The sequence below is a fragment of the Nomascus leucogenys genome, chromosome 14 (genome assembly GCF_006542625.1).
Source record: "Nomascus leucogenys isolate Asia chromosome 14, Asia_NLE_v1, whole genome shotgun sequence".
Taxonomy (NCBI): Eukaryota; Metazoa; Chordata; class Mammalia; order Primates; family Hylobatidae; genus Nomascus; species Nomascus leucogenys.
The window spans coordinates 27409009-27427889 of record NC_044394.1 but is presented as its reverse complement, the minus strand read 5'-3'; the positions used below and the strand labels follow the sequence as shown (position 1 = coordinate 27427889).

At 36.2% G+C, this 18881-nt stretch overlaps 1 protein-coding gene across 7 annotated transcripts in view; it reads right to left on the bottom strand.

Annotated features, from left to right (window-relative positions):
• The window catches only part of EHBP1 (EH domain binding protein 1), a 354447-nt gene that overhangs the window by 177910 nt on the left and 157656 nt on the right, over positions 1-18881 (bottom strand). For 4 of the 7 annotated variants that reach the window (XM_003262441.3, XM_030828366.1, XM_030828363.1 and 1 more), the window contains exons 8-11: positions 18005-18109; positions 17229-17351; positions 11566-11803; positions 1713-1899 (exon numbers count right to left, since the gene is read on the bottom strand). In XM_003262441.3, coding sequence (XP_003262489.2) covers positions 1713-1899; positions 11566-11803; positions 17229-17351; positions 18005-18109 — 653 coding nt within the window. The remainder of the gene's footprint in view (positions 1-1712; positions 1900-11565; positions 11804-17228; positions 17352-18004; positions 18110-18881) is intronic. The other 3 variants (XM_003262440.4, XM_030828368.1, XM_030828364.1) reach the window with 1 other exon arrangement.

The window sequence follows — 18881 nt, the reverse complement described above, 5'->3', positions numbered from 1 at the left end:
CATGCCCTTTCTCTCTGTCTTTACTATTTTTTCTTTCACTTTGATCTGGGAGAATCTGATGATCATATGACTTAAGGATGGTCATCTTATATAGAATCTCACAGGGGTTCTTTGAATTTCCTGCATTTGAATGTTGACCTCTCTAGCAAGAATGGGGAAATTTTCACAGACAATATCCTTGAATATGTTTTCCAAGTTGCTTGCTCTCTCTCCCTCTGTTTCAGGGATGCCAATGAGTAGTAGGTTTGGTTTCGTTACATAATCTCGTATTTCTTAGGGGTTTTGTTAGTTCATTCTTTTGTTTTTTTCTTTATTTTTGTCTGACTGAACTGTTTAGAAGAATTGGTCTCCGAGCTCTGAGATTCTTTCCTCAGCTTGGTTTATTCTGCTGTTACTACTTCCGATTGTATTATGAAATCCTTCTAGTTAGTTTTTCAGCGCTATCAGACAATTTTGGTTCTTTCCTAAAATGACTATTTCATTTTTCAGCTCTTGTCTCACTTTATTGGATTCCTTGGATTACGTTTCAACTTTCTCCTGAATCTTGATGATCTCTATGGCTATCCAGATTCTGAATTCTATATCTGTCATTTTAGCCATTTCAGCCTGGTTAATTATCATTGCTGGGGAGCCAGTGTGATTGTTTTGAGGTAAGAAGACACTGGGTTTTTGAGTTGCCAGAGTTCTTGCACTGGCTCTTTCTCATCTGTGTGGGCTGATGTTCCTTTAATCTTTGAAGCTGCTGTCCTTTGGATGCAGTTTTTTACTTTTACATTATTTGATGCCATTGAAGGTTTGACTATGGTATAAGTTGTGTTCAGATGACTGGCTTTGTTTTTGGATTATTTCAGGGGGCCAAGGCTTTCTCAGCACTCATGGGGCTGCATGCTCTAACCCACAGGGCCTGGTACCAGACCCATGGCTTTGTTATCTGGGACCTCAAAGTTAAGCACCTGCTGTGCTGGAGGGGCTGAGATGTTCCCAGTCTTGTGGCAAGATCACTCTGATGTGGGGTGCTGGCAAAAGCATTTCATCAGGGTGGCAGCAGTGGGGTTCACGCCCATACTGATGGGGCACTGGGGACTGTGCATGTGCACTTGCACTGGTGGCGGCAATGAGGTGGGGCGCGCATACACCAGCAGGGATGGGGCAGCAGTGCCTACATGCTGGCAGGGGCAGGGTGGCAGGGTCTGTGTGCATATGCTTACACCAGCAATGGCTGGGTGGCGGGGTGCACATGTGTGTGCACTGGAGGGGGCAGGGTAGGGTCAGGGTGGTAGTCACAAGGTCTATGCACAAGCCCATCAGTGACAACAGGGTGGAGAGGTCTGTGTGCATATGCATGCCATTAAAGTGCTGTGGGGAGGCGGTGGGTGGGTGTGCCTCAGCAGGGGCCTGTCTGCTGAAGCTCTCCTATAGTTATAGAGTATTCTTTCTCTAAAGCACCAATCTTACAATTATAAGACCTTTATTCCTCTCATTTCAAAATAGCATTTTAAAAACAATCTTAACCCAAGCCATCCAATCCATACTGTACTGTAAACTTATGGGCTCACAAACATAAATGCAGTATTGCAGTACAATAGATTTTCTTGGATATTATTTTTAAATCATTAAAAATAGCCAAAAATTACTTTTCTTAATTTAAATTAAATGGCATGGGGAGAAAAGAGCAAATACTAATACATGTTTTACTATGAATAAAATCCTACCTTAGGAGATGTAGAGAGATCTTTTCCTGCAGAAACTGTGTTTTCATTTACTACTCCTGTTTTTGTTGAGAGGACTGATGGAGCCGGGGCCTTTCTTTTCACTCGACTTTCAGTTTCTAGTTCTTGAACAGGATTTACCAAATTATTTGGAGGAGGAGTTGATTTAGGTTCATAAAAAGGATTTGATCTAAGTGAAAGAAGAATTATTGTTAGATGTCTCTCAAAAAATAGTTCATTTACAAGTAAAATAATAAAACATGCACTGAAAACTAAAATTTCTTTTTTCAAATAAAACCCAAACCAGTGATAACCTGGAATTTGGAAATAATGACTATTAATCTTTTGGTCCATTTCTATCCAGATTTTTTTTAAATTTGGTTTTAAAAGGTACTTAAAAATATTTAATACAAGGTCACATTCAGCTCAAACTATTATATATAGAACCTTAGAAAAATGTTAAATATTAAAAATAGTAAATCGTGTATATTTTCCATACCCAAGGAAAAGGAAATAAGATGTAAAAATGTCGATTTGATTTCTTTTTTATGCTCGAGCTCTGTTACGTTTTCTTGTATTTCATCTTTTCTTCTATGTTAAATTCTCCCCTCATTATGGAATATGTTTTAGCAGTTCATTCAGCAAGATTCTGCTTATAGTAAATACTCCCAGGCTTTGAAAATGTCTTTATTTCAGCCTTACATTTAAGTGATAGTTTAGCTAGGTAGAGAATTCTAGTTGTCAGTTATTCTTTCTCAGGGTTTTGAAGATATTAATCCACTGTCAGCCTAATATTGCTCCTTTGTAAGTCATCTTTTCTATGTAGTTGTTAAGATCTTCTCTTTATTTCTAGTTTGAGCAATTTTGACACCTATGACATGTCTAGGTGTGGATTTCTTTTTATTTATTCTGTTTCAGACTCCTTGTATTTCCTGAGTCTGAAGAGCCATGTGTTTTATCAGTTCTGAAAAATTATCTGCCTTTATCTCTTTGATAGCCTCTTCGGTATTTTCTCTATTCTCTTTGAAATATCTTATTAGATATATGTTGAACAACTTCTTGTCAGGTTTCCTAGCCTTTCCATTTTTATAAATCTTTATTCTTCTTATGCTATATTCTAGATAACTCTCTCACATCTCTGATCCAGTTCATTTTTTCTTTGTGTCTAATATTTAATTCTCCAGGAATTTTTAATTTTAATAAGTGTATTTCTTCATATATCTGTGTATATGGTACCTCAGTTACAAAGATTTGAGTTACTAATCATTTAAACATACTTATTTTATAGTCTCTATCTGACAAATCTAGTATTTGAAGTTCTTGCATGTATAATCCTACTATTTCTTTTGTGTCCTGACTCTTTCTCTTAGTAAACTGTTTCCTTGGGTGTTTTGTAATTCTATATTGTGAGTTCAGGGTTTCATCTGAGGAATTCCTGGGTAGTCTAAGTTAAGAGTGCCTCTCTTCAGAGCGCTTAACACTTGCATTTGCCAAGTACTTTAGGACTAAGAAAATTAATATCTCCACACACTTGTAATTCACCTCTGAGACAACAGTGTGCTGGCACCACTACTGGTTAGGCACTAAATCAGAATAAGGACAAGAAGCCTCTACTTATAAAAGTTTTGAATGGTCCTTTTCCCTTCTAGATCAGAGATCCCTAACTTAAATTCAATTCCCTACTTTTCAAGAATGAGCAGGAAATGTTTCCATTTAGGTGAAATGTCCAGAATAGTCAAATTCACAGAAACAGAAAGTAGATTAGTTGCAGCCAGAGAATGAAGGAAGTGGGGAATTGGGACTAACTGCTAACAGGTATGAGGTTTCTTTTTGTGGTAATGAAAACATCCTGGTATTAGATAGTGGTAATGGTAGAACAATATAGTGAACATACTAAAAATCACTGACATGTACATTTTAAAGTGTATAATTTCATGTTATGTGAAGCATATATCGATTTTTTTAAGTGCTATAAGAAATGAACAGGAATAGGCTGGGTGTGGTGGCTCAAGCCTGTAATCCCAGCACTTTGGGAAGCCGAGACGGGCGGATCACGAGGTCAGGAGATCGAGACCATCCTGGCTAATCCGGTGAAACCTCGTCTCTACTAAAAATACAAAAAAAAAATTAGCCAGGCATGGTGGCGGGTGCCTGTAGTCCCAGCTACTCGGGAGGCTGAGGTAGGAGAATGGCGTGAACCCGGGAGGCAGAGGTTGCAGTGAGGTGAGATTGCACCACTGCACTCCAGCCTGGGCGACAGAGCAAGACTCTGTCTCAAAAAAAAAAAAATAAAAATAAAAATAAAAAAATAAAAAAAAGAACAGTAATAGTGACTGTACAGAGATAGTATTGTGCAAACAATTATCCCTTTCTCTACAATGACAACTTACATACTTGCTGATTAATATATTTTAAATATAAATAAATGTAAGCAAAGAAAAAATATTTACAGAATTGGGACTATTTTCACATTCTGTTGATCATCTATGATTTGAAAAATCTATTTCAGAACTTTATGCATCACTCTAAAAGACAATTATTTTTATCTTGGTATTGTATATTTCAATAATAAATTAGTTATATCATTAACTCAGTAAGTTGAAAATTCATCGGTTATATTAGGAGAAAATTGGACAGAATAATTTTAAATGACATTATTTATTGTTTAGAAAACAATTCATCAAGAAAAATGAATTATAGAGAGAAAAACCAAAGTTGGTTCAGGATTAATTTAAACATACTGGAAAAATAATACAAAATGAAGCTAAGGAATAGTCTCTTCCTCTCACCTTGATATCTATGTTTCTTTGGAAAAACAAATTCAAAGTTATTAAAATGGGCACGTAGCTTCCCTGAATAAAATTCAATGAAAGGTTTCCTTGGGAAACTGACACAAAACCATACCAGAAATGACTGCATGCTGGGCCTCAAAAGTCACTTCATAAAAGTTCTGAAAAAATAATATTGGTTTATTGGTTTTCATTTTTACTACATAAACTAGAAGAGTTGAATTATCCCCCAAATATAAGTAACTGAGAAACCCATGCAGTTGCTAAGTGTAAAGGAGACGTCCTAAAAGGCAAGGAAGGGTGAATACTTTCTCTTTGTGCTTATGGATATGCTGGGGCACTAAAGGTAGTTCCACACATCAAAGGATTCATTACTATTTATTTGTGATAGTTTAATGTCAGAGTATACAGGAAGTTTGGTAATGGAAGATGAGTCACATAGGCTTTTTGCTTGATGAAAGGTCATAAGTTTATTATTGAAGTAAGAACAAATTTTGGAAGATTTCTGCTACTGACGTTGAACCTATAAACTTTTGTAGAGAAAAGATGATAAATACTAAACAAGTAATTAATACAAACAGAGTTCTTCCTGGACTTGCACATTAGTTTATGTGCAATCTTTAGAACTTGTGTATATTTCTACAAAATAAAGAAGCTAGAGTATTTACAGGCTCCCTCTGGTAACCCCAGATGATTGAGCAAGTTAGAACACTCTTTATTCACGAGAAACTTGTAAAGACTGTGACTTTCATGTGGAAAAAGAATGGCCAAAAGGAAACACCCAATGATTCTGATTTTAGTTTTTATTAAGGCATTTAAAAAGTTTAAGCAAACATTAGATGTCTCTTTAATTCGTTAATAAGAGAGCAAGTGTGAGTGTGTTGTGTAATACTCATGTATCTTGGAATACCTGAATGCCTGTACTTAAAGTTTGCATTTACATTCAAACATTCTAGGTGTGTGGCTATTACTCAGCACCTACACCACCCATAAGAAATTTTATTTCAATCACATGTTAGCTATTTCAAAGAAAACAAATATAACTTTACCAAGTGTTGGGCCAACTTTTCAATCCCCCATATAGTTATTAATTAGTAATAAGATGTCAACCTGGGTTTGAGTTTAGAATCAGATGATTATTATGATGTAATTCTGAGACTTTTGGAGATTAGAACTTTTTTAGGTTTTATCAAAACCTAGCCATACCCAGGAAGCATGTAACACGTGCTATAAAATGTGGAAAAGATGAGAAACACAACTCCACAGCAATAGAAAACAAGTCAATTTTCTCACTCTTTCAAATAAAAGTCTCAAAAAAAAAAATATATATATATATATATATATTTTTTTTTTTTGAGATGCAGTCTCGCTCTGTTGCCCAGGCTGGAGTGCAGTGGCATGATCTGGGCTCACTGCAACCTCCGCCTCCCAGATTCAAGCGATTCTCCCACCTCAGCCTCCTAAGTAGCTGGGATTACAGGCACCTGCCACTACGCCTGGCTAATTTTGTATTTTTAGTAGAGGGGGGTGTCTCACCATGTTGGTCAGGCTGGTCTCGAACTCCTGACCTCAGGTGATCCACCTGCCTTGGCCTCCCAAACTGTTGGGATTACAGGTGTGAGCCACCACACCCGGCTAGTCTCAAAATATCTGAAGTTGGTTATTACAGTTCCCTTAAATCATCTATTTTTAAAATCAAACAGTCCCTGTGCTCTGAATCATCATTCATTTGATGTGGTTCTGGACACTTTAATGGCTCTTTTTCTCTACTTTGTTAACATTCTGAATCACTAATGCCCCTTATAAAATACAACAACTAGTAGTCAAATGGTGCTCAAAATAAGAGCTAACCAATGCACAATAGAGAAACATTTCTCCCTTTGCACAAAGCTATTATCCCAAACTTTCATGAATCAAAGGAGCCTTATTATTATTCCCCTCTCAACCCACATACATAGCGTTTTGAAATATTTTCCTTTCAACCTGCATTTTTAAAGAAATAACTATTTTTCCCAAGTTCTAAATAATGTTAATACACAAAAGTTTATGTATTTCCAAAGAAAGCAAAGACTCATATAGCCTCATAAGTGATCATATAATTATATTACTTATTATTAAATATTTTAAAGATCTCTCCTGTCACACACCAGTTATTTACATCAAATAGACCTAAAGGCCCAAGAGTTCCAAGCTGGAAGCCACTCATGTGATATAATATTTCTGTTATTAAAGTTAAAGATTGCTGTTCTTTTTAAAACAGCTTTATTTAGGTATAAATGATAAACAATAAACGGCTTACACTTGAAAATAAAATTTAATGAGTATTTTTTATGCATGCATGCAAGTGTGAAACCATCAGCACAAATAACAAACATTTCCAGTCCCTCCAAAAGTTTCCTGGGTGCCCCTTTTTAATCTCTTCCTCCCTCCAGCTCTGATTGTAAACAACTACTGATGTGCTTTTCCTCACTCTAGATTGTTTGCATGTTCTAGAGTTTAAAATAAATGGTATGACACCATATACTATTTTCTGGTCTGTCTTCTTTCACTCAGCATAATGATCTTGCAATTTGCCAATAGTTTGTTCCTCTTTATTACTGAGTAGTACTGCATTGTATGGATATGCCATAGTTTGTTTATCCATTTGCCTGTTGATAGATATTTGAATTGTTCCCATTTTGTTATTATAATCAATAAAGTTGTTAAAATATTTATGTAGAAGTCTTTGTGGACATATGCTTTCATTTCTCTTGGGTGAAACGTAGAAATGGAATGGCTGGGTCAAATGATACATGTATGTTTAACTTTTTCAGAGACTGCCAAACTTTTTTCTAAAATGGTTGAACCATTCAGAAGTACTCTGAGAGTTCTGTGGAGTTCCAGTGGCTCCACGTCCTTGACAATACTTGGTATAGTCAGTCTTGTAAATTTTAGTCATTTGGGTAGGTGTGTAGTGATATCTTATTGTGGTACCAATTTGCATTTTCTTGATGACTAATGAAGCTGAGCATCTTTCCATTCCTATACAATATTTTCATTTGTGAAATGTCTGTTGAAATATTTCCCCCTTTCTTTTAATAAATTTTTAAATTTATTATTTTTTAGAGATGAGGTCTCACAGTGTTGCCCAGGCTGGAGTGCAATGGAGTGATCATAGCTCACTGCAGCCTTGAACCCCTGGGCTCAAGTGATCAGCCCATATCAGCCTCCTGAGTAGTTGGGACCACAGGTGTGCACCATCACACCCAGCTAATTAAAAATAAATTTTTTTTTTTAAGAGATAGACTCTTGTTATGCTGCTCGGGTTGGTCTCCAACTTCTGGGCTCAAGCAATCCTCCAACCACAGCCTCTTGAGTAGCCGAGATTACAGGCATGAACCACTGCACCTGGCCTCGCCTTTCTTATTACTGAGTTAAAAGAGTTCTTTACATATTCTGGATACGTCTTTTGCCAGATGCAGGTATTGCAAATCATTTCTGCCAAACTGTGGCTTGCCTTTTCATTTTTGTAAGAGTTTTATAAGAGAAAAAGGTTTTAATATTGATGAAGTACAAATTAACCATTTTTTGTTTTATCCTTTGTGTTTTGTTGCATTCTACTTAAGAAATCTCCCAAATACAAAGTCACTAAGATTTTCTCCTGTGTCCTCTTCTAGAATCTTCAGTTTTTTGTTTTTTAAGATGGAGTTTTGCTGTTGTTGCCCAGGCTGCAGTACAATGGTGCGATCTTGGTTCACTGTAACCTCCACTTCTCAGGTTCAAGCAATTCTCCTGCCTCAGCCTCCCAAGTAGCTTGGATTACAGGTGCCTGCAACCATGCCAAGCTAAGTTTTTGTATTTTTTTTTAGGAGAGACAGGGTTTCACCATGTTGGCCAGGCTGGTCTTGAACTCCTGACCTAAAGTGATCCGCTCGCCTCGGCCTCCCAAAGTGCTGTGATTACAGGCGTGAGCCACTGTGCCCGGCTAAATCTTCAGTTTTTATTCTTACTTTTAGTTGTGTGATCTATTTTTAGATACATTTTTTATACAGCGGAAGGTAAGAATTGTAGCTTTTTTGTTGTTGTTGAGGAGGGGCATATGGACATTTAATTGTTCTAGCACCATTTGTTGAAAAGATTATCATTTCCTAATTGATTTTCTTTGCTAGCTTTGTCAAAAATAAATTGGCAATATATGTATGAATCTAATTCCAGGCTCTCTTCCAGTCACCTATAGTCTATTAGTAAACTAATACCACACTGTCTTGGTTAATGAGTTTTAAAATCAGATAGTATAAATCCTCAAATTTTGCTCTTTTTCAAAATTGTTTCGGTTATTCTAGGTCCCTTCCATTTCCACATATGTTTTATAAACAGCTTACAAATTATTTTTTAAAAAAGCATGCTAAAATTTTGATTGGGATGGCACTGAATTTATAAACTGACTGAAAATAACTTATATCTTTGAATCCATGGCCATTGTATTTTTTTCCATTGATTTCACTCTTTAATTTCAGCAATATTCTGTTTTCAGTATACAGATATCGCACATTTTTGTTCAAATTTATCCCTGAGTTTTTTGTTTTGGATGCTTTTATAAATGGTATTTTTTTCAATATTGATTTCTGATTGTTCATTGTGACTACAGAGAAATACAATTGAATTTATATATTAATATTGTAGCCTGTAACCTTACTAAATTTACTTTTTGTTTTAGTACCCATTTTAAAGATTCCTTATGATTTTCCATATAAACAATTGTCAACTCTGAAAAAAGTGTCTTCAAGTAACATTACGTATAAGAAGCTTAGAACAGTATCCTTTCATTCTGCTACTCAGCCTTTACACAACTGTCATACGTTTTACTTCTACATGTTATAAAACACAGAATACATTATTGAAGCCTTAAACAATTATCTACCAGAGAGATTTTTAAAACTAAGACAAGTATTTTATATATACTAATATATTTGTCATTTCATGTGCTTTTCTCCTTCGTGTAGATCCAAATTTTCAAGTAGTATCATTTTGCTTTTTTGGAGTGCTGGGAATAGAAAATTATGTTCACAGGTTTTTGTTGTTAGTCCTTTAAGAATATCACCTTATTGTCTTCTGGCTTGAGTTGTTTTTGTTAACAAGCTTTGCTATGACTTTCTTCATTTTTCTTGTGCTTGAGTTTCATTCGGCTTCTTTGGCCTGTAGGTTTGTTTATATTTTTAATTTTTTTTTTTATTTCTAAAACTTTTGGTGTTTATTTCTTCAAATACCTTTTCTGTCCCCTGACCTTCTCTTCGCTTCTTCACACACGTTAGGCCACTGAAGTTGTTCCACACTTCACTGATCGTTTGTTATTTTCTTCTTTCTCTCTTTTAATCTGGATGGATTCTATTGCTATGTCTTTAGGTTAACTAGTATTTCCTTTTGCAGTATTTAACATGGGGTTAAACTCATCCAGTCTATTTTTCATCTGACTTTGTATGAGATGAAAAATCTCATCTCTATAAATTCAATTTCGATTTTCTAATATCATCTATGCTGTTTTCTTCTACCTTCTTGGATATCTGGAATATATTTATAAAAGTTATTTTACCATGTTGATCTTTTAATTCCATCATCTGTCCCATTTCTGCATCTATACTAATGATTATGTTTTCTCCTCATTGTGGGTCAGGTCAGATTTTCTTGTTTCTTTACATGCCTGATAAATGTTTGATTGGCTGTCATACAGTACGAATTTCATGTTTTGTGTGCTGGAGTTTTTGGTATTGATTAAAACTGTTTTGAGCTTCATGTGTGATGCAGTTAAATTACTTGAGATAAGTTTGATTCTTTTGAGCCTTGCCTTTAAGCTTTGTTAGGTAGGCCCAGAACAGCTTTCAGTTTAGGGCTAATTTGGCCTCACAACTGATGCAATACATCTCTGAGGCATCTACTCAACGTCCTATGTGTTAGGAAGTCTTTTCTTTCTGGCTGGTGGGCACACAAATTATTCTTGGTAGGGCAAACTCCAGGGATCATTCTGTTTGTTTCTTTGTCCTTGGTGATTTCCTCACATGCAAGCTCTGATCCACACTCAGCTAAAGACTCAGGAGGGGCTTTCTACAGATCTCTGAAACAGATCTCATAGAGTAGTGCTCCTCATACAGGTATAAATTCTGTACCTCTTCTCTTCTACAAATTCTAGTCACCTCAGTACTCCCAAGTCCAAACTCTGTCTCCTTAATTCAGGGTGATTACTGGGATCTGAGTTTTTTTCTCTCTGAACTGCATTTAGAAACTCTCTCCCACAAATAAGTTACATAATTGTAGGGCTCGTCTTGTTTCTGTTATCTCAGGGATGATTATCCTGTGCTGTTTGTGTCCAATGTCTGAATCCTATTGTTTCATATAATTTTATTCCATTTTTTAGGTGTTTAAGAGGCTAAATCCAGTCTGTTATCCCATCATGGCTGGAAGTGGAGGTTTTGCTGCTGCTTTTAAAACACACTCAGGGTCATGGTCTGTAGCCATATGGGCTGTGAACTGTATAACTCCAGATTACAATATGAACACATCCCCTTTTTATCCCCACTCCAGATTTGGGCAAATGGCAGCCCTAATTACACAGTCTATTCATATTGAGCTTGTGATAATCCCTAATTTAGAAATATTATTATTTCACTGTTTGGTATCTAAACAAGTCTTATCAAATCAATAATACCACAAATGATTATTTTGTTCTCCTTCCCAACAGACCTATAACATAACTGAAGTTTAATGTCTACAGAGTTTCATGGAAAAAAAAAAAACCAAAAACCCAAATACCATTTACAATATAGTTTCTGTGAGAAGACATAATTGGAATTCCAACCAGAGATCCTAGGAATATATCTTCCTCACTTGTTAGTTTAGGGTATACACACACATACCTGGAAGAGGGTGGGAGAATAAGGTTTAAGACTATAAACACTCAGATAGTGGATGAGCTAGATACTGACTTATAAAGTGTACATTAATGATTTGTACCCATCTAAAGGTACATTACAAAAGGATCTCTTTAGTTAACATAGAGACTAACTTGTGATGATAGCAAAATGAAATGTACTTACTCATCCAATTCTTCTTCAGTTTTAGCACTATCAGCATAGAGGTACTTGCTCATGTCCACAGGTCTTATATTTTTTCTTTTTGTAGACTGGGGAGGAGAATCCTTTATGGTCACAAATGCTTCTGGCTCATCGAATGGGTTCAAATACTGTGGAGTCTGCACCTCTTTAAAGGGATTATAGCTGTTATTATAAAAAGAGTCTTCTGTTTTTCTAGGTGAAGCTGTTTCAGTGATCGGTTCTATAAAATAATAGATGAATTAAATCACATTAATACCATATATTTTCTAATATTGTTTAGTGTTCTCACATATATGCACTATTGAATTAATAAGCTCTATGGGGCTGAGAAAGAGCAAAGCAATAATAAAACAATAATATATTTTAGAGGGGCTACGTATTCTTAATGTTCAGAAAATGTGATATCTAAAATCTCTGTCAATTTCTCCAGGAATGGTACTCCTGAAAATGGCATTTTTGGATCATTACTGTTTCTTGAGATCCTCCGCAGTATCTAATAGTATTAACATTATGATATGCCAATTTTGAAAATGTTTTCTTAGATGTGCAAAATTATATTCTTTTATTGTAGTCTACCAGCTTGCCATTACAAACCGATACATAATAAATTTCTGTTTTTAAAAGAACATGAAATGGGCCGGTTGTGGTGGCACACACGTGTAGTCCCAGTTCCTAGGGAGGCTGCAGTGGAAAGGCGGCTGGAACCCAAGAGTTCAAGGCTGCAGTGAGCCATGATTGTACCACTGCACTCCAGCCTGGGTGACAGAGCATGACCTCAATTCAAAAATGAAATTTAAGGCCGGGCATAGTCTCTTGCACCTGTAATCCCAACACTTTGGGAGGCCAAGGTGGGTAGATCACTTGAGGTCAAGGAGTTCGAGACCAGCCTGGCCAACATGGTGAAACCCTGTCTCTACTTAATATACAAAAACTAGCCAGGTGGGGTGGCAGGGGCCTGCAATCCCAGCTACTCAGGAGGCTGAGGCAGGAGAATCGCTTGAATCCAGGAGGCAGAGATTGCAGTGAGCTGAGACTGAGCCACTGAACTCCAGTCTGGGCAACAGAGTGAGACTCTGTTTAGAAAAAAAAAAAAAAAAAAAAAAACCAGAAAAATAAAATTTAAAAAAATAAAATAAAAACAGGAAATTGATTCACTTTTGAAATGTTCTTTGGTATTTACTTAAGCACAGACCACTCAGGGATCTGATAATTCATTCTGTCCTGTGTCGTACATATACTCACAGGCCACTGAACTTGTTTTCTCAAAGTTTTCAAAGAGGAGGTTTCTGTATGCTACAAGACCTTAAATCTTTAGAGCTTTTAATGAGATTATTTTTTCAATGTAACTTAAATTCAATCAATAATAACATAAGAATCTTCACATTGAAAGCACTATAATAATACTGGTAAGCTGATAGATATATCAAGTTTTTCTAGCTTTTATTATTTCAAATTTTAATTTGAAAACAATGGTACTTTTATTTATTTATTTATTTTTGAGACACAGTTTCACTCTGTTGCTCAGCTGTAGTGCAGTGGCACGATCTTGAACTTCTGACCTCAAGTGATCCACCTGCCTTGGCCTCCCAAAGTGCTGGAATTACAGGTGTGAGCCACCATGCCTGGACAACAATGGTACTTTTTTTTTTTTTTTTTTTTTTTGTGAGACAGAGTCTCACTCTGTTGCCCAGGCTGGAGCGCACTGGTGCGATCTCGGCTCACTGCAACCTCCACCTCCCCAGTTCAAGCGAATTTCTCCCACCTCAGCCTCCTGAGTAGCTGGGATTACAGGCATGCGCCACCACGCCTGGCTAATTTTTGTATTTTTAGTAGAGACAGGGTTTCACCATGTTGGTCAGGCTGGTCTTGGACTCCTGACCTCAAGTGATCCACCTGCCTCAGCCTTCCAAAGTGCTGGGATTATAGGCGTGAGCCACTGTGCCCGACCTCAGTGGTACTTTTAGAATAAAACTCTGACTCAAAATACAAAACCACTATAGCAGTAGTAGCACTTAGCACGAGGCTTTTTCTTTTATGTTTGTTAGTATTTTAAAACAAAACAAGAATTTGTAATAAAACTGTCTAAGATTTGCTGATAAAAATATTTTCTCAAATTGTAGAAAAATGTCAGTGAGCCAAAAGTCATAGTGTATTAAAAGTAATTTTAATTATGCTATGCAATGCTAACAAAATATTCTGAGAGGAAGGCAGGAAATTGGTTATTGAAATTCTCAGGAAAAATTGTTTCCTAAGTGACATTTCAAACAACTTAATCTGATTATTATAAAAATTTTATGACTGACATTTATAAATGACTTTTATTTTTATTTTTTTGAGATGGAATTTCGCTCTTGTTGTCCAGGCTGGAGTGCAATGGCGCAATCTCGTCTCACTGCAGCCTCTGCCTCCTGGGGTCAAGCTATTCTCCTGCCTCGGCCTCCCAAGTAGCTGGGATTACAGGCGCCCACCACCACGCCTGGCTAATTTTTTGTATTTTTAGTAGAGATGGGGTTTCACCCTGTTGGCCAGGCTGGTCTTGAACTCCTGACCTCAGGAGATCTGCCCGCCTCAGCCTCCCAAAGGGCTGGGATTACAGGCGTGAGCCACCACACCCGGCCAATGACTTTTATATTTTAAAGTCGAACTACATATACTCTACATGTTAGCCCACAAAATTTATTTTGTCTTTATGTTGAAAAGAACGTAAAATGAAAACTTCTGAGCTGAAATTCTGTACACCATGGGGAAGCAAGTAAAAAGTGTGAAAGAGATGTCATAAAATCATAATAAATCAATACTGAAATGAATTTAAACATAGTCTACATTAAAGAAGAGACTCGGTAATAGTATCTTTTGTAATACCATGATAATATTCAAACTTAACACCACTAGAATCTTTATAATCATGTAAATTAAGCATTTTCTTTTCTCCATAAGGGAAGAGAGATTATAAATTTTTCCTATCCAATTTTGTATTAACAAATATCAGGGCTCAAATGCTTAAGAAACTGACAAAATGGGTCAATAAAAATAAGACTTTTATTTTTTTCTTTCAGGAAGAGGATTGCAAAAATTAATCCAAGCAAATTCATCAGTTACAACACCAAAAGCAAGAAAGTATACAAACTATAGAGCAAGATTCGAAGATGCTAGAATAGGCAACAAAGGCGGGTTTAAGAGAAGACTCTCTCTTTTTTTTTTTTCCTGAGCTGGAGTTTCACTCACTCTGTCACCCAGGCTGGGGTACAGTGGCACGATCTTGGCTCACTGCAACCTTTGTCTCCTGGGTTCAAGTGATTCTCCTGCCTCAGTCTACCAAACAGCTGGGATTATAGCTGTGTGCCCCACACTGGGCTAACTTTTGTATGTTAAGTAGAGACGGGTTTCACCATGTTGGCCAGACTCATCTCAAACTCCTGGTCTCAAGAGATCCACCTGCCTTGGCCTCCCAAAGTTCTAGGATTACAGGCGTGAACCACTGTGCCCAGCCTACATTTAGTAGCTTTCTAAAAAACCCACTGAAGGGCCGGGAGCGGTGGCTCATGACTGTAATCCCAGCACTTTGAGAGGCCAAGGTGGGCGGATTACAAAGTCAGGAAATTGAGACCATCCTGGCCAACATGGCGAAACCTCATCTCTACTAAAAATACAAAAATTAACTGGGCATGGTGGCATGCGCCTGTAATCCAGGCTACTCGGGAGGCTGAGGCAGGAGAAACGCTTGAACCCGGGAGTTGGAGGTTGCAGTGAGCCGAGAATGTGCCACTGCGCTCCAGCCTGGGTGACAGGGCGAGACTCTGTCTCAAAAAAAAAAAAAAAAAAAAGCCACTCAAGCACATAAATATAAGAGGAGAACTGAAGCTGTAAAAGCAAAAAAAGAACCATCTGAACAACTGCAACCCATTTTTTTCTTCCCCAAATACTTCTGTTTTGAGGCTGCAAGTTTTTAATCAATAAATTATTTCTATAAAAATATTTTAATAATAAAAAATACTTACTCCAAAGACTCTAATAGGCATATATTTAAAGAGATCACTGGTTGACACATATTTGTTTGGCTCTACAGGTATAATTAAAGATTCTCAGTCAGGCTGGCTTACCTCTTCTTCATAGAAATATGATCTTATGTGTTGTCTGCCACTCTCTTTTATACCTCCAATAACAGACTTACATTTAGAAAACTTACTTGATTTTAAAATAGAAAGTTCAAATACTGAATGTCTCAAAACATTTTGTAAATATTTTTGAACTCAATATACTTAATTTTATGTAGTATAAAATCAAGAAGTTGTGTGGTCAAAAGAAGATACCTGATTAAGAATCTTAGCTCCAACTCCACCTCCATCTACCTAAAGTCAAATAATTTAACTTCTCTCGGTCTCAGCTTCCTAATCTATGAAAAGAGGTAGTTGACTGCCTCTATGATGTATTGTAACTTTTTTTTTCTTTTTTTGAGATGGAGTTTTGCTCTTGTTGCCCAGGCTGGAGTGCAATGGCGCGATCTTGGTCACCGCAACCTCTGCCTCCCAGATTCAAGCAATTCTCCTGCCTCAGCCTCTCAAGTAGCTGGGATTACATGCATGCACCACCATGCCCAGCTAACTTTTTGTATTTTTAGTAGAGATGGGGTTTCTCCATGTTGGTCAGGCTGGTCGCAAACTTGTGACCTCAGGTGATCCGCCAGCCTCAGAGGCCTCCCAAAGTGCTGAGATTACAGGCGTGAGCCACCGTGCCCAGCTATTGTAACCTTTTTAAGATTTAAAATATGTTCATAATATATAGCCCTCAAACAAAATAAAAACTCATGAATTCACACTTACTATTAATAATTTGGAGTCTGGTAAGAAGGGAGAAAGTAAAGGAAGAGGAGACAGAGAAAGAATTATGAAATTATATTGCTATAACAGAGTGAATCCTGAAGCTAAAGCCCCATTTTCACCATGACAGGCAGTAGCAAAATTCTTTAAAACTCATGAAGATTTCTCAGATGCAGCCAAAAAAGATGTAAACAGTGGTTAATCATTCTTGCATTTATGTTAAGCATACAGAGTTCAATTAAACAGAAGTTTCACTTCTATAACAGCCCTTAGCCAGGCTTTATGAGTTCAAAACTACTTAATGAGAAAAATGACTCAGGAAAATAAATCCCTGGTTTTACACCTCACAAGTATGCTGTATATATATAATAGCAGCAGTTCTTAACCTATTCTCTGCTTCATGTTTTCACATGCATAACTCACTCTCACTACTAATTCTCAGCTAGAGAATCTCAGTCAGAGAGACATAGAGTTGGGGCAGAAGGGCTCATCAGACTGAGTGTTAGGGAAAATGATCCATATAGAGAAGCTACCTCCACCACCCCAAAATCAGTATATCCCACATTCTGACCTTACTTGGTAGACCAAATGAATGAGACTTGTAAAGCCCCATGTAAATGTTTACATAAGGCTTTCTTTTTTCTTTAAAAGCAATTCCATAGAAGTGATCCAGAATTGCTGATCAACTCCAAGTGGTATTGAACACAATAATAATATTATAAACAATAATTTTTTTGTGTTAGTCTCTTAAGAAAATATTTTCCTGCCCTTACAGTTCAAGACAACTTGACTATACAAAGACTTTAAAAGTACAGAAAAACTTGCAACCTTCTGAGTCAGGATCTCCAAATGGATTTAATTCTGCAACATCAGAGTCATCAAATGGATTTGAATTCATGGTGGCCAAGTCCTTTTCTGCTTCATCCAAAAAGTTAAGTTTGTTGATAAGCTCTGAAAATAAACATATGGGTTAGTTCCCTGTTATGGTTAAGTGTAAGTATTGAACATTCGTGAAACATTTCAAATGGTAAAAATTCACACGAATAATACCTGCAAATAATAGTATATAGCATTTTACCAATGACAGAATGCCATTCAAGTATTTTGTAGCATACCAACATTTTCAAATAAAACAAAACAAACATTTGAGTATTAATGGAAAATTATGTCAGATAATGAACTGTACTAAAGAAACTTCCATCTCAATTTAATTTGAGCCAATAAAAAAAGTGTTGACATAGACTTTTAGAAAGAACATTCTTCACTCCCAAACAGGAATAACTGAAATGGGCTTATGATAAGCAAATATTCTAAAAACAATATATTTATAATATGTAAACACACTGAAGAAATAGCATGTTGTATGACCAAGTATTATCTTAGAAAGTGTTTTAAAACCACTGTCTATCAAGGATCCTGACATGACTTTGCAAAAGATAAGTACTGTTATCTTGTTGCCTGTTGGTGCACTACAAATTACCAAACATTCAAGGAAAAGCACAAAGACAAAACTGACAGATAAGTACAGACAGAAGTCAAGAGGTAGCAGGTCACAGTAAATACAGGCAATCAGAAGCAGAAAGAAAGGAGGAAAGCTCTTAGACCTTCAGAGGAACTGGCTGATTTAGCTGAAGGCATATTTGCTTGCTTTATGCAGTCATCTTGATCTTCATCTAAGCTGCTCAGAGCATTCAACTGGTTTACAATTTCTGTAAACAGAAGCCAGTCAAGACAAATATAAGGTAAGGTCATTTAATTAAAGAGAAGTAGGAGCATGCTGTTACCCAAAAAGACAAAGAGGAGATGTTTGGTTAATCAACAGAGTACATTCAGTGGATGTTATTTTGATGAACCATAACAGATATGCTTAACTGAATGTTATGCTGTACTCATATTTTAAAATAGAAAGCATTTTATTGTTAAAATGTATACTAGTAACATAAAAACTATGTTAATAAACACAAAACGAGATAATAACCCAAGAAGTTGACACTGGCTTTCACATTTTACATTTGTAAAATAGAGCTGTGCTTTAAACACATACATTAAAAACAGAATAAAATATATTTACTCCGATACTATAGAAAATATTTGTCATTTGTCTTATATTCTAAATTTAAACAAAAAGTTTTAAGAATATAAATGCATGAATTATATACATAATAAGTATGTATTCATGTTGCATTTTAAAAATTGGCACTAAAACAAGAAAAGCAAGAAACAGTTACTATTTTCTACTCCTGTTTTTTTTAATAGGATCTGTTCTTTTAAGGCAACTTTAGAGTATATGCTTTAGAAAAATCTTATAATAAAAACAATAAAAGACAACAAAAAAGGACAGAGAAACAAATTTAAGATACAATTTTTTACATGAGTCATCTATATTTTGAAAAACTCTGAATATGTGAAATTATCACTCATTGGGTGAAAATTAGACAACTCAAATAAGAACCTTTTAGGATACTACAGGTAATCCCTGAT